The sequence below is a fragment of the Alligator mississippiensis genome, chromosome 2, assembly GCF_030867095.1.
Source record: "Alligator mississippiensis isolate rAllMis1 chromosome 2, rAllMis1, whole genome shotgun sequence".
NCBI lineage: Eukaryota > Metazoa > Chordata > Crocodylia > Alligatoridae > Alligator > Alligator mississippiensis.
Window position 1 is genome coordinate 298,721,547 of NC_081825.1, and position 20,042 is coordinate 298,741,588.

The following is a 20,042-nucleotide window of genomic DNA, read 5'->3' on the forward strand; positions in this document are numbered from 1 at the left end:
AACCTCCAACTTCAGTCCTCAATCATCCATGGGCACTAACACCCCACGCAGGTCTCCAGGTCCCCCGAACCCTAACCCTAACCCAAAACCCTGCACCACAGGGAGCACGTACCCAAGAAGCCCTTTACCTTCTCACTTCCCAGCCTGCAGTGACTCTCCTCTGTATTTCCAGTTTTCACAGCTGGTGAAGCCAGAAACAGTCAGTCGGTTGGCCCTTAAGGGACCTTTCATTTGGCTGCTGTTTGCAATCCTAGTCCCGGTCTCCCGTGCAGGGTTACAAACCCTGTCACTGTGTGCCAGGCACAGCCAACACAACCCCAGTGCTCCTCCTGCTCCATTCTTCTTAGTAGCACGTCCATGCTGTGGGATAATCTGACAAGATGCTAGGTGCTCTGAGCTCCGGCTGATGTTAACAGAAGCTGAGGGCACTCCCTGCCTTGCCGTGCAGGTTCAATGCCTGAACTCACTGCCTTGCAAGTTCAGGATCCTAAGCTAGTCTGGGCAAGAGCCATGCCATCCTACAGTCTGTGGCTCCATTAGGCCCTGTGCACTCATGGCACTGCAGAAAAGTGACCAATAACTAGTATAACCTGCGCCCACTGAAAACACTGGGTGAAGGGCACAGCACCCTTTGTAGGGCAGGCTGTACTTGGCTCATTTTTGGCCACCTGAAATCGCATGGACACTGGACCAATTTGTAACCGTGCCAGTGTGGATGCCCTGTGATGTGGGAGATCCAGGTTCAAGTGTCTCCTTCAGCAGGACCTGAGGTCATGCTTGGATACAGCACTTAGCTTTACATAGCTAGGCTGGTGGCTGGCCCACCCCCCTTGCTGCCTACCCACCTCAAGCAATGCAGCTACAGGGTTTGAGTTGTGATCTGGTGCAGAACTGCCCTGGATTTCAACATCTCAGCAAATGCTCTGAAATGCATCTTCTAGTCAGAGCCTCGCTGGCATGATAGCACGTGCATGTGTGCGCGCGCACGTGCACAGCTGGAAGAATTGGAGCCAGCCTTGGGAAAGACGCGTCAAGAGCTTCCTTCAGGATTTGCCTTTCCCATGGGGGTCTCTCATACTGGGAATGCTCAATGCAAGGTGTTGGGCCACCAGTTGTAACCCCTTCGCTGCAACAAGCATCACAACCCGGGGCTGTGCTGTGGTGTATTAGGAGCTGAGGGGAACATCCTCGCTGTCAAATGCTTGGCCCCCGAGGAGGAACGCGCGGCACTCACCTTCAGCTTGTGCTCATGCTCCTTGTTGACGCGGGACAGCAGCTGGGCTTTCCTCCTGTTGAGAGCGTCGATGAGGGCGTCGCACTGAGCCACCAGGCAAGCCTCGAACTCCACGCTGTTCTCCTGTGGGACAAGGCACACGCTCACAGCTGCGGGGTTCAACCAGCATCTTTCCATGGGGGGAGTGGGGCTCCGGACCCTGGGAGGGGATGAGGGACCGCTAATCACTGCTCGCAGTTCCCCATGGGAGAAATGGGCCTTTCACCTATCACACAAACCCAGGGCCAAATCCAGCAATCCACGCTCGGGCAACGCTCCCAGGAATCCCTGTAGGCTTTGGCCTGAGTAAGGTGTTACTGCTCAATGCAAAAGGATCTGCACTAGTAAGGATCTGCTAGTAGGGCCTGTGTAATGGCACATGCACTGACTCCTGCAGGGGACGGCAAATCTTGATGCTCAGAAGAGCCTGACTGTGCTGGTCCCACTATGAACCAAGGTGCTACAAGGAGTAAGCTTGAGAGGAATGACCAGGTCCATGCTCCATCCACCCACGGTGAATAAGTAGCATCCAGGTTTTTTAGGTCTCTGGGCAGGGCTTCTGGCCTGGGGTTCAGTGCACAAAGGGGGTCAGGAGGAGATGAAGTCCTTTTCCTGCATCTGCAGCTCTCTGCCTTGATAGCTGGGCTGGGACTTGGCAATACTCTGAGAGCAGGGATGGCTTTAGCTGTGGGCTGGCGCGGCAGGTGGGGCACACAGTCAGAGGTAGGGGAAGGAACCAGGAGTGCAGGGGGCAAAGGGTTAAGGCAGCCAGGAGGTATCGTGCTGCAGCCATAAAGCCTCGGCTGCCAGGAGGATGGGTACAGGGCTTGGATGGGCCCCGAGAGTGCCCCTGGGTGGTAGAAGGGGGTGCTCCTGACTGCTCTGAGCCACCCGGGACGGCTCCCCAAACTCCTACTTTACCAAACAGCGGGTCTCCAGTGCACCCAGTGGAAGTGAGTGGAAGGGGCTTCTTTTATCGGAGGCAGGAGGAAAGCTGCATAGACCTGTGCCAAGTGGCTTGGTTTTATCTGCACTGCGAACCCCTCTCAGGGGAAACGGGGCAGCATGGCAGGCTGAAGGCAAACGCGCCACAGTTTACAAACCAGACTGACTCACTGATGCGGCTCCACTCGGCCGGAGAGGCTGGAAGAAAGTGTCTTCTAAGCAGTGACTTCCCCCACTGGGTCACTGGCTGTCCTGAGGACACCAGACCCTACGCCAGTCCCCACACTGGCACCTGGAGTCAGTATTGCTCCATGCCCAGGCTGGGGGCTTGGGAGCCTGGCTGGGGGAGCTGCTCCTTGCTGGCTGACCAACCCCAGAGAGCGGAGGTGAGCAGCAAGGCCAGCCCAGCAGCTACCGGGCAGCACGGGCACAGCAGAGGGCTGCAGAAGGTGGCACTGAAGGGGCTGGCTCTGTGCATTTGGTCAGGAAAGTCACAAAGCCAAAGCAGAAGAGGCCACTGTCAGGGCATATCGACGTGCCCAGGGCATGTGTGGAGGGGTGTTTCCCTGTCAGGACGGGACGGGACCGTACCTGGATTTGCTGAACCATGTTTCGCAGCTGCACCAGGAACTCTTTCGCTTCCTTGGCTCTGTCGGACAACCCATTCAGCGCCTGGGAAAGCTGGCTCTGAAGACAGAAGGTGACAAAAGGCAGGTTAGCAATCCTCAGGGGATTCGTTCATGCGCACCACGGAGCACATACCTGGGCTCCTGCCCAGGCTGGAGGCAGCACTGCCCAGTGGTTGTGGCATAGCATTAGGAGTCTGGGTCTCACGCCACCCTCAGTGGTTGCATGACCATTAGCAAGTCTTGGATGCTGCCCTTGCAGGGAGTCCCATGGTTAGGGGTCAGAGCCTGCGGGAGGCTGAAAGTCAATTCCCAGCTCCACGGCAGACTTTCCTGGGTGGCCTTGGCCCATCCCCACAGGCTTAGACCTTCAGGGTGTGTATTCATAGATATAGGGTCTGAAGGGACCTTGCAGATCTTCTAGCCTGACCCCTTGCCCTGAGCAGGAGAGAAAAGTGGGCTCATGTGACCCCAGCCAGGTACACGTCAAGCCCCCTCTTACAGACCCCCAGGGTAGGAGCCAGCACCACTTCGCTTGGAAGGTGGTTCCTGATCCTAGCCGCCCTGACTGTGAAGTAGCGCCTCCTGATGTCCAGCCTGAATCTACTCTCCATCAACTTATGGCCATTGTTCCTTGTTACTCCGGAAGGCACTCAGGGGAACAAGGACTCTCCCATTCCCCGCTGGTCCCCCTAGTAAGTTTATAGACGGCCACCAGGTCCCCCCTCAGCCTTCTCTTGTGGAGGCTGAACAGGATCAGGTCCCGTAGCCTCTCATTGTAGGGCCTGCCCTGCTGTCCCGGATCATGTGGGTGGCCTCCTCTGGACCCTCTCCATGCTGTCCACATCCCTCCTGAAGTGCGGTGCCCAGAACTGGACGCAGTACTTCAGCTGTGGCCTGACCAGTGCCACATAGAGGGGGAGGATCACCTCCTTGGACCTGCTCGTGATGCATCTGTGGATGCACGACAAGGTGCGGTTAGCTTTACTGACCATGTCCTCGCATTGGCGGCCTGTGTTCATCTTGGAATCAATAATGACTCCAAGATCCCTTTCTGCCACCATGCTTTCGAGAGGGGAGTTCCCCAGCCTGTAGGTCTGCTGCTGGTTCTTACTACAGAAGTGCAGCACCTTGCACTTGTCAGTACTGAATCCCAGCCTCTTCCCATTTGCCCACCCCTGTAACCTGTCCAGGTCCAGCTGTATCCTGTCCCTCCCTTCTAGCGTGCCCACCTCGCCCCAAATCTTGGTGTTGTCAGTGAATTTAAACAGGGTGCTTTGCACCCCCTCGTCCAAGTCGCTAATAAAGAGATTAAACAGTGTGGGCCCGAGGACCGAGCCCTGGGGCACCCCACTGCCCACTTCCCTCCAAGTTGAATATGACCCGTCCACCACCACTCTCTGAGTGCGGCCCTCCAGCCGATTTGCGGCCCATCTGACTGTGTAGGCATCAATGCCGCAGTCACCTAGCTTTTTAATGAGAATGGGGTGAGAGACAGTGTCAAAAGCCTTCCTGAAGTCCAGAAAGACTACGTCCACCGCGACACCTGCATCCAGTGATTTTGTGACCTGATCATAGAAGGCCACCAGGTTGGTCTGACAGGACCTGCCTTTGATGAACCCATGCCAGAGCACCACGAGTGCTCCTAAAGCCGTGCCAGGGGCCCCGCGATAACCCCTGCCAATTCCCTCAGCACCCTGGTGTAGGTGCCTCACTCCCGCTGGCTTGTAGAGCAGGAGGAGTTGGGTGCCTGCTTCCCCGCAAGGACTTGGGGCTCTGTGCCTCTGGCCCTGTTCTGCAAAATGGGTGTCCGAGTGCAGTCCCACCTCCCATGGGGGCTCAGACAGGCGTATGCAGTGGAGATGCCTCACAGGGCTTGAGGCCCCGACCTTGTCACACAGATTTTGAGAGCCCGAATGGCCCCTTTTGCATTAACGGGGTCCACATGGAGGTGAGGGTTGCAAAAGGCCCCTGGCGTGCGTGAGGTGCACCTCCTCAGGAAAAGGTTGCACTTCCACGGAGGCTGGCCAAGGCAGCTCAGGGTGCACAAGCCCTTTTGCAGCCTCCTGGCCAATGGGCCCAGGCTCCCCTTTGACTGCTCAGAGCCACTGGCCTGGTCTTCATCTCTCCCTTACCCCAGTTCTGCAGCAGCACAGACCGAGTTGCAGGGGAGCAGGTCCCTGTGTTACATCTCCCTCCAGAGCATCCCCTGCACCCCCAACCTGTTCTCCTTCCCCTGGAGTGGCCATCAGGATCTTCCCTCCCAAGCGTGGGGCTCATTGCTGGGGTATGGAAAGTACTTGTGCCGGGTGCCATACTAAGCCTTGGTGGGCATGAGGACCTCCCACTCTCCGAATGATAATTTGCACCCTCAGTGGACAAAGAGGCTCTGAGTTTCAAACTCCAGCACCTAATGCCAGGCCACTGAATCCACAGCCAGGCACTTACACAAGTGGCCTGAGCACCCACTGCTGATGTGAAATGCTGGGCACCTGATAGAGTCCCACCCCTGCTTTTCCTAAGTAGATTATCAGCCTGGTGCAGGAAACAGAACAAATTTGCGGTGTTCCCCACTCCAAAATGACTTTTCCAGATGCCAGAGGGTAGCTCTGATATGCTATTCTACCCCGAGTTTGCATCCCAGTGGCAGATCACAGTATGCACCCTCGCTGCAAGTTTTATTTCCTTAGACTATGCAAGGGTCTCTGAGTCGATGACTCTTGGCAATATCTGTGAGAACATGAGGATAGCAGCAACATCCCCTTGCAGGCACCAGCTACCAGGGTGAATGCCCAGATGGGACTTGGGGGCACCGCTAGCACCAGGCTAAGTTACCCGGGTCTCATTGGTAGTCTGGTGGTTAGGGCACTGTCCTTGGAGGCAGGGGCTGTGGATTTGGATCCCTCCAGGGCCGGAGTCCTCTGGCCCCTGTCTCCTACGTGACTTACTTTCCCCCTCTGGCACTTGCCTAACAGCGAGGGTTACAGGGTGATCAGCACTGACACCCAGGGAGGAGTCATATTCACAACCCCACTTTGAAGTCCCTCAGCCACGGAGCTCAGTTTGGCCCCGACTCTTGCTGGGAGTGGATTACCCGATGGCCTGGGTGGCAACACTGGTTTTGGGGGAAGCTGCAAGAGCTGGTGGCTATGGGGTCGGAGTTGCTGGGACCCTGAGAGACCCCGGAGGGGGCTGTTGGCAAAGACCTGACACAGTCATCACAAGTGTGGGCTGAAGCTACCGTGACAGATGTTAAGTGTGTGACATGAGGTAGCAGGGGAGGGGAAGAAGGCAGGGGACTACATCTGCATTTCAAGTAAAACCTGTAAGGGATGAGAGACTGAAATACCTAAGAACCAGCAAGAGACAGAGATGCTGAATGCATGAGAGACATGGGACATGTGAGGGACCAAGGGGGAGAAGGGGTTGCAGATCCCTATAAAAACGCAGGCAAAGACGAGGCCTGTGAGACTGCCTTCGCCACCGAAGGAGACCCGTGGATCTCCTAGAAAGACCTGCTGAGTATCTGGCTACAAGGAGCTACGCTGCCCTTAGGACACATAAGCTCCATGCAAGGCTTTCTGTTGTCTTTTTAAATTATTAGATTGTATTTTAAGTTAGATTAAGTTGCGTGTTGTCGCCGTGTCTTATTTGCCTGTGTCTTAGCTTAGGCAGAGTTGGGTTTTTTTCTGTTTCTTGTCGCATACTTAAAATTGCAAATTGCTGTGCTCAATAAATGCTCTCTTCAAGGAGCAGACTATTCTTGTTCAAGCATTTATGAATTCAGTGCTATTACCTAAAGCCTAGCATTAAGTCTGGTAACAGGGGCTGATGAGTGCACGGGAGCTGGCACAGAGGAATGGGTGCAGCTGGTGGGGGTGGTGTGGAGGCCACAGGTGGAGGTGCCCCATGAAAAGTACCCCATGATAGGGCAGGCTGAAGCCCAAATAAAGACCTTCCCAGATCTGGGATCCAGGAGGCTGCATGAGGCTAAAGACAATCAGTTTAGAGGCAGGAGACGGTGGCTCTGCAGAGGCAGGTACTCAAGGGGCTTAGCCTAGTTCAAGGGCTAGGGGCTGACAAAGCAAAAGCAGCCTTGTTCTGGGCCAGGGGTGCCAGGGGGATGGGTTACATGGGGAGTAGCTTTGCCCTGGGTCAAAGATGCCTGGGGGTGGGCAGGGGCTGGGATAGACTGAGAACAGCCTTACCTTGGCCAGGGATGCTGGGTGGGGGCTGGCTGGACCCACCTGTCAGCAGCATCACCTGGGTCAGGGATGCCAGGGAGCTAGGATAAATTGTGAGCTGCTTGCCTGGGTCTGGGACCCCAAAGGGCTGGAACAAACCCTGGGACAGAGCTAGGGAACCTGGGGACTGAGATACAGGGAAGGTGCAGGCCAAGAAAATCAAGCCAGAACAAGCAGGCCAGGACTGGAGGCTTGCAGCCAGAACAACAATGGGCTAAAGCCAGGAGAGATGAAGCCCCTAAAGACCCAAAGATCACTGATAAAACATCTGTGAGGCCTGGGCATGGCTGTAGGGGAGGATGGAGGCCATGAATTCAGCCCTTAAGGCAACTGGAGCCAGAGGGGGCTGATCCCCAGGTAGAAAGCCAGTCTGCAGAGGGGCCAGAACCGCACATGGGGAGCCGGTGTTGAGCCAAAAAGGGGCCAAAGCCCCAAAGACAGACAGACTAAGGCTTTTATAATATTAGAATAATGCTCTAACATCATGTAACCAAGGTGTCTCAGTAACATCGCTTTGATGCCTCCAACAAGAACTACATTATTCTGCGTATGGGCATACACAGACAGCAGCCCCAGGCCCAGACATTTTCACAGAGAAGAGTCAGGGTGGGGACAAGGAGGCAGACTAATGTGCCCAAGGTCACACAGGAAGCCAGTGGCAAAGATCTGGGTCCCTAGAGTCCTTGCTCCATGTCCTGTCTTTACATAAAAAAGAAGCACTACCAATCCCCCTCTAAAACTCCCATCTTCCTTACAGGTGCAGCAGGAAGGGGCAGTGGGGCAGGTGACAATGCCCATGTGGCAGGTGGTGTCATGCCAGGTCATGGTTGGCCAGGTCTGCTGCCACCATGGTTGCAAGAAGCAACCAGGATCCAAGGGGAGTTTGAAGATTTGGAGTGTAGTGGAGCCAAGAAGTCAGAAGACCTGTCTGGGACACCAAGGCATTGATCCTGAGGGTCAGGTCCAGGAGACCAGCTGGGTCAGGGATCCAGGAGATCCAACCAGAGTCAGGTCAGGGAGCCAAAGGGTGAGGCCGAACTCAAAGTCCATGGGCAAGCCAGGTCAGGGAGCCAGAGAGTCTAGTAGAGGCACACACCAAGGATGAGGCAGCCTGGGTACAAGGTTGGGTCTTGTTCCCCTTTTACAAGCGGCAGGGAGTGGGTGGGAGGCTAGGCCCAGAAGGCAGGTGTCAGTCCCAGTGCTCAACTGAGCAGGTAGCAGCCTGGGCTGAGCAGCTGTACTAGGCAGGTTAGGGTCCCAGGTTTGAGGCCAAAGCCTGGTGGGGGAGTCAGGCCTGCTTCCTCTAGCCTCACCGGCCAGCAGAGCTGGCTTGATTCCTAGCAAGGCTACAAAAGGTCTCATTCCCATACTTACATCCATGCAAGTAATGAGTTCAGCATGCTGCCAAGGGCGATTGGCAGTCAAGGAGGATTGACACTAGGGAATCAGAGGCAGCATGGAGGAAATAATCAGGCATGGACAATCAGGTGGCAGACATTTCCCTCCTGTGCCAATCCCCAAGCACCTGTGACTGCGCTGAGTGTTGTGGAGGGAGGTCAGGGGGCGTCTTTCACCCACGGAGGCTGGGCTGAGTGCGATTGCTGGTGAGGGCAGCTGGGCACAACCGGCAGCTTTGGGAGCCCATGCTGCGCTCCTGGTTGCACGTGCACCATGCTAGCCTCTGCCTTGCATGGCCAGGCCGATGGCACCACGGGAAGCCGCTGTTCCTGAACGCCACTTTGCCACACGTCCCGTTCTTGCCTGGGAACGTGGCAGAGATGTACCCGTATGCAGGCCCTGCATCTCGCACCCGAAACAGGATTGCTGGCTACCCTCTGCGGCCAGAAACATGGAGCATGTCCATCTCCTCTCCATTACAGACCACAGGCACGATGGCAGAGAGACCTTTCCAGCAGAGGCGGGTGCTAGAGGCCCAAGAACTCGTCTGCTATCTCTCCCAGCTCTGCAAGCTGGTTTAGTGAAAGATCTGATCTCGCCTCACACATCTGAGCTGCATGGACCAGCATCAGACTTGCTATTTGTTTGCAACCTGTTGCAGAGGCGATGGCCTCCTTCCCTCTCAGGTGGTCACGTTCTTAACACAAGCAGGATGAGCTAGAGCCACTCTTCTAACTTGTGCGAGCCTGGATTTTGCTGCTTTCCTAGATGCGATGCCGGCTGCTTGAAGCCTCAAAGCTTGCCTCTGAGCCTCAATGACACAACTGAGTCCAGTACGAGCTATTCCCCACCCCTCAATCTTGACTCTGGGGACAGGGCTGAGTCCAAATTGCTGCCCAGCTGCCCTGTTAGATGTCATTCAGCGTCGGCCGGGCGTGCTGCTCAGCTGGTTCCCCCATCTCTCCAGAGACAATTGAGATGCAGAGGCAAATTCTTCTACTCCCACATCAGTGACAGGTGTCTTGCTTGACTTCTCCTCTGCCGGCAGCGTGCTCTGCATAGCCGATTTCAGCCCCGGTGCGTCTGTATGACAGTCTCGCAGAGTCTCGCCTTTGGTCAGGGCTTGTGAGTTGATTTTTCTGCCTTAGCATCTTACTACAGATCCGTGCCAGTGGCTGGCACAACAAGGGACACGGGAGGATGTGACTGTGACTGACAGTGCAGGAGGGGACGCCAGGTCACCATCGCCTGGTGCCTGGCACCACAGCACTGCCTGGGCTGAAATTAAAAATAAAGGAGTGCCGGGCTCAGGTTCATTAGCTCATAAACCAGGGGCAGCAGCTTAATGGCCCAGCAAATGACCTTGTGGCTGCTTTCTTAGGGAGCTTTCACACAGCCTCGGTGATTTCTGCATCTCTGCTGAGATTTATGCTGCCAGAGTCATTAGGGCTGTGGAGTCAATCAGGGAGTGCATTGCTAATAAATGATGCAGCCTGCCCAAATGAACCCTGCACAAAGCATAAGGGGCAGAGGCCGAGGTCCGTTTTCCAGGCCTGCCTCTGATTTGCACCACGAGCTGCACCTGGAGAAGAAGTGGCGTGGAGGAGTGATACCAGGATCAGGCCCCATGGTGTCATTCCCTGGGGAATGCTGTGCCATGGGGGCCAAATCCTCTGTGGGTGTAAATGGGTGTGGCACCATTAAAGGCACTGATGCTGCACCCAGGATTGCTTTCCTCGGGCCAGATCTGGACCTGGTGGCAGTGGGGACAGTGGTGGTGATGGCAGGACAAGGGACAGAGGTAGGGAAAGCGCTAACCCCTGCCACTGAAGCCTGTCCCCAATAGGTCCCCATGACCCTCACTTCCAGGGCAGACCCCAGCCCAGCCCCGAATTCCCAGCCCATTAGGAGCCCTGCGGGCTGGAGGAACAGCTCTGTGGGCTGTATGTTTGACCCACCTGCTCTTATGCAAAGCTCTGGGGATGCCATCCCTGGGGTTAGCTGTATGAGGGTTTTCCCGTGCAGCCTTTCTGCAGGGGAACAAAGGCAGGACTTGCCGTCAGCCTCCAGGCCGAGGTGATCTGGTGCCAGCTGGTCCCCGGGCCTCCCGGGTTCAGCTCTTTGAGGCAGGAAAGAGCCATTTCCAAAATGAAAACCATGCCCCTTCTGCAGTGAGATCTGCACTTTGGTGGTGAGGTGGATCAGCGCTACCTGGCATGAACCCATGCCCTGTCAGTGATCCACAAAATTAGGACCTGTGCCCATGCCCCTGCTCGACTTTGCATGGCTGGCCAGGCCCGGTGGTCACAGGGAGGGGCAGCAGAGACCTTGCTTGGCCTGGGACTGGGTATCGCCCCTCAACCCACGCTGGACTGGAAGGGAAAGTGTCCAGCCAGGGTGTGGTGCGGGCATGGGGTCAGGCCAAGGTGGGGGATCTGGGGAGAGGCTGAGGCAAGATGGCAATGCAAAGAAAGCCAGATCATAATATGATAAGCCATAGGGCAGGAAGGGGCACGAGAGACCACCTACCGAACCATTCCTGCAGGAGCTATGTCCTGCTGATGAGGGAGAGTCCAACGCCTCCCCAAACCCTGCACAAATGGATCCTCATGGCTGGTCTACATGACATGGGTGCTGCTGCTAGAGCTGTGCAGGCAAAGCTGTGGCGACAGCATCCTAGCAGAGATGCAGCGCAGGGAGCCTTTTTGCTGGCTTTGTGCCCTCTGCCTCCCTCCATGACAGCTCACAGGAGCCCTCTGATGTCTGCACAGCTGTATCCAGATGGGGTGGGGGGTGTTGCTAAGACAGCTCCCTTGTCTCGAGGGGGTGAGGTTCTTTATACCTCCAGCTGCCACAGCTCTGCAGAGCAGACAGCATGAATAATCCAGTGCCAAGCCACGTGCCCCTCCCAATGCAACGCTGGGCCCTGCTCCCCTCCCTCCTACGAAGCAGTGGACCCAAATCCCAGCTGTGCTACACACCAAGAAATCAGGACCAGGAAATAACCAATATTGGGAGCGCAGCCCTATGACAAACCACAGGCTGCACTTCAATCACACAAGCAATTAGTGCAGGGACCCAGCACAAGTGTGTTACATTTACAATCCCGTTGTTAGCATCTCATCATGGCATTTTTTTCCCCAGCGCAATCTTCATAACGCGTTTTTATACCACCATAAATCTTCCCTGGGCTCTTTCCTATCTGAGGAACTCAGGGAGGCTTTTGAACAGTCAAACCTTTATCGATGCGATTTCTAAATTCACAACGGCCGGCACCGTATTGCAGGCCCTGATTTATGAGGCACGGGTGCCATCGCTCTGCAAGTGCCTGAAAACCACGGGGGAAGAGCACTAATGGGGGAGTGAGCTGGGAGCAGGTTTGTGGGGGGGTATGTCCCGGGATTTCAGAGACCGAAAGGGCAGTGGGAGGGGCGGCAAGGAGTTCCTATATTCTGGGGATGGGCCAGTGGCCACCCTAGCGAGGCCTCTATGATGGGCAGCTAAATGTTTTGGTTGATGCACCACAAGTTAAGCGCCACCCCCCTCCCCAGTGCCACTCTGACCCTGCACCCCCAAGGGCTATCTAAGTTGCACCCTGGGCTACTGGAGCAGGCACAGGGGGGCTGAGCCTCCAGCCACACAGGTCCTTAGCAAATGTTACACATAGGATGTGATTAACCAATTAATCACATCCTAAGTAGCAACCTGGCCACATAATCATGCAATCAGTGGCACAATACAACAGGGAATAATCCACAGAGGGGCCCCACTCCATTTTGGTGCCAACCTTTACTAAGTGCCCAGGGCTCACGTGCCCCATGCAGTTGGCCACCCTTGGCCTGTATCTCACAGGGTTCCCCATGAGGTTCATCAATAGGTATACTCTTAGCTGCTTCATTGCATGGGTTAGGGACACGTCCCTGACATTCAGGCTGCCTGCAGAAGCCTGAATGCGGGCATCCTACACAGAAGTGACGCCTCGGAGTGACTCGATATCTGTCTGTCTGTCTAGACATGCCTGTCGTGTGGCAGGTAATGCAAAGCAGGTATGTGGAGCAATCTCTCTTTGCTGCAAGCTCCCTTGGGGAGACGAGGCTGGAGACAGAACAGGGATCCTGAATGCACCTTTCCATGCAAACATCTTTGCCCCGCTCTTCCCAAGCTCAGCGCGATGCACTCTGGCGAGCATCAGCCCATAGAGCCCACGGTGAGCTGCCACCGTCCTGCTCCTAACCCACTGCACCTGGCTGTGACTCCTCCGTGCCCACAGAGAAAGCAGATGAGCTCGCCAGATCCTTTCTCCCAGAAATGCACAGGGAAGGAGGCACCCATCGGGGGACCAAAGTACCTTCTTTAGTCCATTGAGCATGGCTGCTAGGCTTCCTGCTATGGAGGGCTCTGGCCATGGCTCTTTGGGCTCAAATGGCAGGTCCCAGAGCACCCTGCTCCCAGCCTGGCAGTCTTGAAGCTGTTGGAGTCGTGGCTGGTCTGGGGACCTTGGAGCTGGACTCCCAGGCACATTTTTCCCCCAGCATGTTGAAAGAAAAGGGATTGCTTTGCGAAAATCTAGACCTCTTGGTTCAGAGAGGATACCTTTTATTATACCAACAGAGAAATGGCAAAAAAAAAAAAAAAAAAAAAAATCTTTTTCTGCAAGCTTTTGGATAATTTTGGATTTTTTTTGGCAATTTCTCAGTTGGTCTAATAAAAGGTATCCTCTCTGAACCAAGAGGTCTAGATTTTTGCATTTCTTTTTGTCTCTGACCAACATGGCTACCAAATACATGCCTGAAACATGGGATTGCTTTGACACTTTATTTGTCTTCCCTTCAGCAGAGACTTGGACCCAAAGCAGGGAGCAGATGCAACAGGCAGAAAAGCCAGGCTCGGTTTGGGCTGAAACCAAATGCACCGGCTCCCTATGAAAGCCAGCCACTCCCTCCGCTCTCCGAAGAGATGTCTCATTGAGGGGCAAGGAGATCAGCACAAGCTTGTCTCTTCCTGGCTGCTCCCCTGCCCCCAGGGAAGCGCTGCAAAATAGAAATCAGCTTTTGAACAGGGTTGCCATTTCCAAAATTCACAAAAGCTATGGAGGGGCTTGGAGGTTAAAAGGGTTGAGATCTACTCTGCTAGCATCTGGTTTCGATTGGCAGCTGTGGCAGCCTGATCTGCATGGCTTACAGCTGGTGTGCAGGGAAGGGGTTGGCACTGTTAATAGCTACCAGGGTATGCATTGCCCAGCTAGCATGGGAACTGGGCTCCTGAATGGTGCTCACACCAGCCCTTGGGCTTGCTGCGGCTCAGTGAACAGGGGGGCAGAGGGGACCTGAAGCCAGGTAGGATCCCAAGAGCATGCCGTCACACAGACCCAGGACATGGCAAGCTATGGTGGGTATCTGCACATAACCAGGTGCTGGGCATGGGCCTTGCAGGTGGCCTGCATTGGGTTTTCCACATTCCTATTTTGCTTTGCAAGCAGTAACCTGGACAAAAAGCCAGGCATTAGAAAGGGCAAAAAGAATTGCTCTTCCCAGTCCTACAGCTGCCTTCCCTGCACCCTGGTCTGTGCATGCACAAATTGTGTGGGTTTAATGAAAACCAGCTTTTAAGCTCAGCTGGTGCCAGGGTCGCCTGCACAAATGCTCTTCTGCAGGTTTGCAGCTGGCTTAGAGCAGGGCAGATTAATCCCGTTTGAACAGCTGCCTTCATTTGCAGTGAGGCCGCTGCAATGCTTGCAGGTCCTGGGAACTGCTCGTATCCCAGCCTCGGCGGGCTGGAAAGTCAACCACTTCCCTGGCACCGCGTTTCTGTGGCAGTTCCCTACTCTCAGAGAAAGCAGAATGAACTGCGGTGTAGGACAGGGCTCGCCACAGCAAGGTGAGAGGGCAAGAAGTCCTGGGAGCCCAGACAAAGAGGAAGGAGACCTTACAAAGGATGTTCAAGGTGATGAAAAGGTGGCAAGTTTGAAAGAAAGGCCTCTGGGATGTTACTTTTGAGGCATAATTAACTTGTTCTCAATGGTGGCAGATGACAGAACAAGAAGCAATGGTCTCAAGCTGCAGGAAGGGAAGTTGAAGTTAGATATTAGGGAAAAGTTTCTCACTAGGAGGTAGCACTGGAACAGGTTACCCAGAGAGGTGGTGCAATCTCCATCCTTGGAGGTTTTGGAGACCCAACTAGACAAAGCTTTGGCTGGGATGATGTAGTTGGGGATATTCCTGCCTTGAGCCGGTGGTTGGACTAGATGTGACTTCCTGAGGTCCCTTCCAACCCTCCTTTTCTGTTAATCACATCTTTTGTTGTGACCTGACCCCATATTAAAGCAATGAATGGCGCCATAAAACCAGGCATAAGCTACAAACTTATTCCACAAATAATATGTAATGACTTCGTGGCTGGTTCCTATCATGTCATTAATTGAACGTGTGGCTAGGTGGACCCCCCATGGCTGGGAGCCTGGATCACCTAACGGGGCTCCCAGCCACAGGAGCTTGCTACTTGCTGACGCAGAAGGATCGTGATCCCGAGCTCCTTCTGCACTGGCAATAAGGGGTGATGGGATCTGATGCATAATCCCATGTGTAACAGTAAGCATGAGTGTGTGGATCACACATTAGATCCCATTGTGCTTTTCCCTGCACGTCTGCCAGGGGCCAAAGAAAAGGATCTGTGTTTGTTTCCTGTGCGCTCACCCTGTGGGACTCTCCTCCATGGCAGATCCCTGAGGGCAAGAACACAGGTAGATTCAAAAAGGACCGGGACATTTCCAGGGCTTTAGTTGTTAATGCATAACGTTGGCCTGAAGGGATATTTAATTTTATGCATTAGGGTTTAGGCCAGTCTCTCACTGAGACGGACTAAAGGAGACCCCAAGGGGCAGTGCAAGAGCACTGTCCTGCATCTACTTACTGCAGAGTCACTGCCCTTCTCTCTGAAGCACCTGCCCCTGCTTCCCATCAAAACCAGGTGCCGGATGACACAGATGATGGATCAGATCCAGTCTGCCTATGGCTATGCTCTGTGTGTTCCCTAGCACAGGGATATGATGGAAGAAGCCTTGCTGTGGGCTGTGTTGGCACCAGTAACTACACCAGAGGGTTGCAATCTGATTGACATGCTCTCATCCAGAACCGGGGGCTGTGGGGAAGGAGCTCCCGGCACCAGCCAGCTGGCAGCTGCGCCCGTTAGCCAAGTCAACCGTCAGCAATGCTAATGGATCTGTCATGCCGATGCACGCACGGCGAGAGGGGGAAGACAGGGGCTGTGCCAGCTCTGACTGCAGGCATCCGTGGGGCAGCTGAGCACACCCAATGGCACGCGTTTGAACCGACACATCGCGGTGATGCTCTCCGCTCAGCAAGGCGCATTGCAGGCATCAGATGTCGGAGCCCATGGACGCCAATCACCTGCAAGCTCATTCCTCCTTTGCGACTGCAACACTGCCCCTTGTCCGGTGACTCTGGCCTCTCGCGGGTTCCTGTTACCATATTTACCTGAAACCGAGACGGCTTTGAATTTAAGAGGAGACCCCCTTCCCCAAGTAATCAGATCTGTCATGGAAAATGATGTGTTGTCATTGTTGGCAAATGATCCCCATCATCAAGAAGGCCACAGCAATACCAAGGGCTCCCTATATTGGTGGGTCACTCTCAGCCTGGCGGGTCCTGGGAGAAATCCACCACGGTGACACTAGTGGGCGAGTGAGGGAGTGGTGTCACCTTGGTGTAATCACCAGGAGGGTGGTGAAACACTGGAACAAGTTACTCAGAGCAGTGGACTCTCCATCCTTGGAGGTTATTAAGATCAAAGCCTTGGCTGGGATGATGCAGTTGGGGCTGGTCCTGCTTGGAGCAGGGGCTGGACTAAGTGTGACCTCCTGAGCTCCCTTCAACCCTCATTGTCTGTGATTCTACGGAAATGTGTAAGCGCAGGACTGGGCAATCACAGCTCTGCAGCGAGGTTACTGTGAATGACTCCCCACTGACCCAGAAGGTGCTAATGAAAACTCAGCCAGCTGGCAGAGCTGAACCACGGCTGGCTGCTCCTCCATTCAAAGAGCAAGGGGGCTACGTGTTGGGCTGGATTCTTCCAGCAATGGGAAACATGGAAGGAGCTGTACCAACATCCTCTTTGCATGGCTTACCCTGCCTGGCCTGCTAGAGTCCCATGCTAGAAGGATACGTCTACACCACATGTGCTACACTCATAACTGTTTCACTGCTGGCGGGAAGAGCCCCGAGAACCTCTTGCACATCTGGCCATTGGGGTAGGATGAGCACTGAGGCTCACCTGGCAAGTCGTGACCTGCCTGAGACAACCACCAGAAAATCTCTGGGAGCAACTGGGATTCATCTAAAGGGAACGGAGTCTGGAGAAAACGACATGAAAAATCAGAGGCTTCCTCTGCTTCTTACCCAGAATAGAAAAAAAGGTTGGAAGTTTCCCCTGAGTTTCACCCAGCAATTCTGGATTCCATCAAGCCCCCACCGGGCAGCGAGACAATGGCAAAACAGATGCCACAAAACCCCCACGGGCTGAAAACACCAGGAGTTGCTCAGAGCCGCCAGCTAATCGACACTTGCCACCCACCCGACTCCTGGCCCGGTGCTTCTACATGACGGCCCCAAGCTGCAGCTTCCCAGTCCCCTGTGCTGCAGGCACAACCTGCCAGCTTTGCTCCTAGGTATCTAACTTGGCATCGGTCTACATGAAAACCCATGCCATCTGAATGGGCCTAGGCTGCTGTCCTAACTGCTCTGAACATCTGTCGCGTCCTCGTCCTGTCCATCCCTCTGGTCAGCCTGACTTCCACTAAGAACGTAAGAACATACTGGGTCAGACCATAGGTCCGTCCTGCCCAGGCTCCTGTGTCACACCAGGGCACAGAGCGGAGGCTGAAAGGGAGAGTGAACTGGGTCTGAGCAGGGGTTTTTCCCCCTTTTCCTCTCTCCTTTGCAGCCTCCAGTACTGAAGGTCTAGGAAGCTTTAATTCAGAGGCTGTGCCCCTTACTCCCATGCTCAATAGCAACTAATGCCCCTTTCCTCCAAGAATGTGCCCAATCCTTTCTGAATCTGGCTAAAGTCCATCAGCGATACTTGTGCCTTTGCTTCCAGACTGCCCACGGGCAGGCCGGACTGCATCAGGTTGAGTAACGATCTCCGGTCAATGAATTCCCCATTGACATCTGCTTCTTGAGCCCCTCAATAGTCCTTCATGCCTTGACCGTGCGTTTTGGGGATGCAGGACAGCACTGCTAATTTAATCAGGAGCCTGTGTTGTGTCCTGCAGAAGCAACGTCTCACAAAGGTCTACGTGTCCCAGGTCTCTGTGGCTACTGCCCAGCCAATCTCCCTGCAAAAAGAAACTGGGTTTGTCTGATAAGGCCAGTTCTCTGCGCTGAGCGGCTCTGTCTATACTCCCTCCCTTTTGTTCTTTAGCCACCAACTCCTCTACCACCTTTGCCGTCTTTTTTCCTGGGATTGATGTCCGCCTAGGTGGCCTCAGGTGCTCCCCTTGCCCTACGCTACATCAAATGATACCAACTCAGCACCTGCCTCCGTACAGCGGAGCGATTCCACCCCAGCTAACGGGGGGCGGATGCAGCTTCTAGCCTATTCCTCCCTGCCCTTTGCAATGAGCCAGGAAGACAGGACTAGGATTTCTCAGCAGATCCAGTGATTTTTCATTCCCCTTTCATTTAATATTGGATGCTCGGAGCCTTCCCTGCTGCAGCTCCTGATTCATCCCGCAGCCTCTTTCCTCCTTGCTCCTCCTTGCTTGCAGAGATACCGCTCCCCAACCCTGCAAAGCCGCCTCTGACATCCATTGCGAGGCAGCTGACTAGTGACATGCTGTGCACCCTCCGAAGGGGACATACAATGAACTCGGAGCTCTCACATCCTGAAGGCCGTTGCAGGGAGTGGCTCTCAGGGCTGCTAACAAGGAAAGGATGCATCAGGTCTCCTTCCTGCCTTGGAAGCTTTTGGGGGGTGTTAGAGGATGGAGAACCCCAGAGACCTATTTGTTCCTCCCTAAACGTGCATTCTCCCCTGGGTGCTGTCTCTAGAAGGGTGTTACTCTGAGCCAAAGGGAAAGGCCGCCACCGATCCTGATGAGCTCTGGGTGTGCTGGAGTGAAGAGCAGCCTTGGGGAATGCTATTTCCCTCTGTCCTGGGTGTGAGAGACAGGACCGCAGAGCCCACACGGTTTCATTCAGCCTGTTAACTGCCATAGAGGGGCTGGGCTGGCACTCGCCCAGCTTTGGGGATATGTGGGTATCGGGCCTTTTCACTCCTCACAGGCCTCTGTTACAAGGATGCTCTATCTGACATGCCCTCAGCCAGGAACTAGCAGGTGGAAGGGCATGAGACTGGCATCCAATACATGCACACACACACATACCCATCCATACACATACACATACTACACACACATCTACAAACACACCTACATATGCATACGTGAATATGCATGTACATACACACACATGCACACACATGCATACCTACACCACATGCATGTTTGGGAGTTTTCTTTTGGAGTCAGCCGTATGGGTCTGGGGCTTGATTTGATTTTTCTAGCAAGCTTATCCGAAAGCGCGATAGAAACATCAACTCACCTCCAAGTTGGTCTGATAAAAGCTATCAACTCGAACCAAAAGACTCTGTCTATCATACACCACATACATACAGACATGCACACCTATACGTACACATACATACATATACACACATACATACACACCCCCCCATGCGTGCACACACACACACACACACATGTTGGGTGTGCTGAGGCAGGGCTGTGCAGCCAAGCCAGGGAACACGGGCGCGGTGCATGATTTCCAATCAGCGAACGCTCCCTTGGGGCCGGCTGCAGCTCTTGACATGAATGTTTGAGGGCGGGAGGGGACTGGAAGCTGATGATTTCCAAGCCGAGGGCATTGGCAAGCTCTATCTTCCCTCCCACCACTGTCACGCCAGGGTCCCACCATCAACACCACTCCTGATTTATGCCGGGGAAAGGAGAGGGAAACCAAGACCCTGCATGCTAACGAAGCAGGCGCGTGCCTAGGAAATGAACTGCATTAGGGGCGCCTGTCTCGTATGGCTCCCGGCTCTGCTGATGCACATGAAAGGCAGGCAGGGAGCTGCCAAAGCAGGGCAGTCTTCTGGGGCACGGCGACACACAGGTGGGGCAGTGGCGAGCACCCACTGCCAGGATCCTGCTGCCATCCAGCTCCTTCCTGGAGGCCAAGCTGCACGGAGTCGGCAGCACTACTTGAGCTGGGCCAGGCCGCCCAGGTCCCAGATGTGTGACCTCCTTCCCTGATGCTTCACATGCAAACGCAGATCCTGACAGCAGCTGGCAGGAGCACCAGGGGCTGCCGTGGAAATGCAGCCCGCAGGGGCAAAGGGCCTGCGGCTGGCGCTGCTCCACTGTGACATGAGACAGCTCCTCCCATGCCAGGGGGACGCACACCATCTGTCCCCTTCCAAACCAGCTGGCATTGGAGGGGAGGTTCAGCTGGATGGAGCTGCCCTGGATGCATGGTGTCC

The 20,042-nt window shown here is 54.7% G+C and overlaps 1 protein-coding gene across 9 annotated transcripts in view; it reads right to left on the reverse strand.

Moving 5' to 3' along the window:
• The window catches only part of TRIM9 (tripartite motif containing 9), a 148,911-nt gene that overhangs the window by 58,683 nt on the left and 70,186 nt on the right, over positions 1-20,042 (reverse strand). For all 9 annotated transcript variants that reach the window (XM_059723394.1, XM_059723393.1, XM_019494112.2 and 6 more), the window contains exons 2-3: positions 2,810-2,905; positions 1,235-1,357 (exon numbers count right to left, since the gene is read on the reverse strand). In XM_059723394.1, the coding sequence (XP_059579377.1) occupies positions 1,235-1,357; positions 2,810-2,905 (219 nt within the window). The remainder of the gene's footprint in view (positions 1-1,234; positions 1,358-2,809; positions 2,906-20,042) is intronic.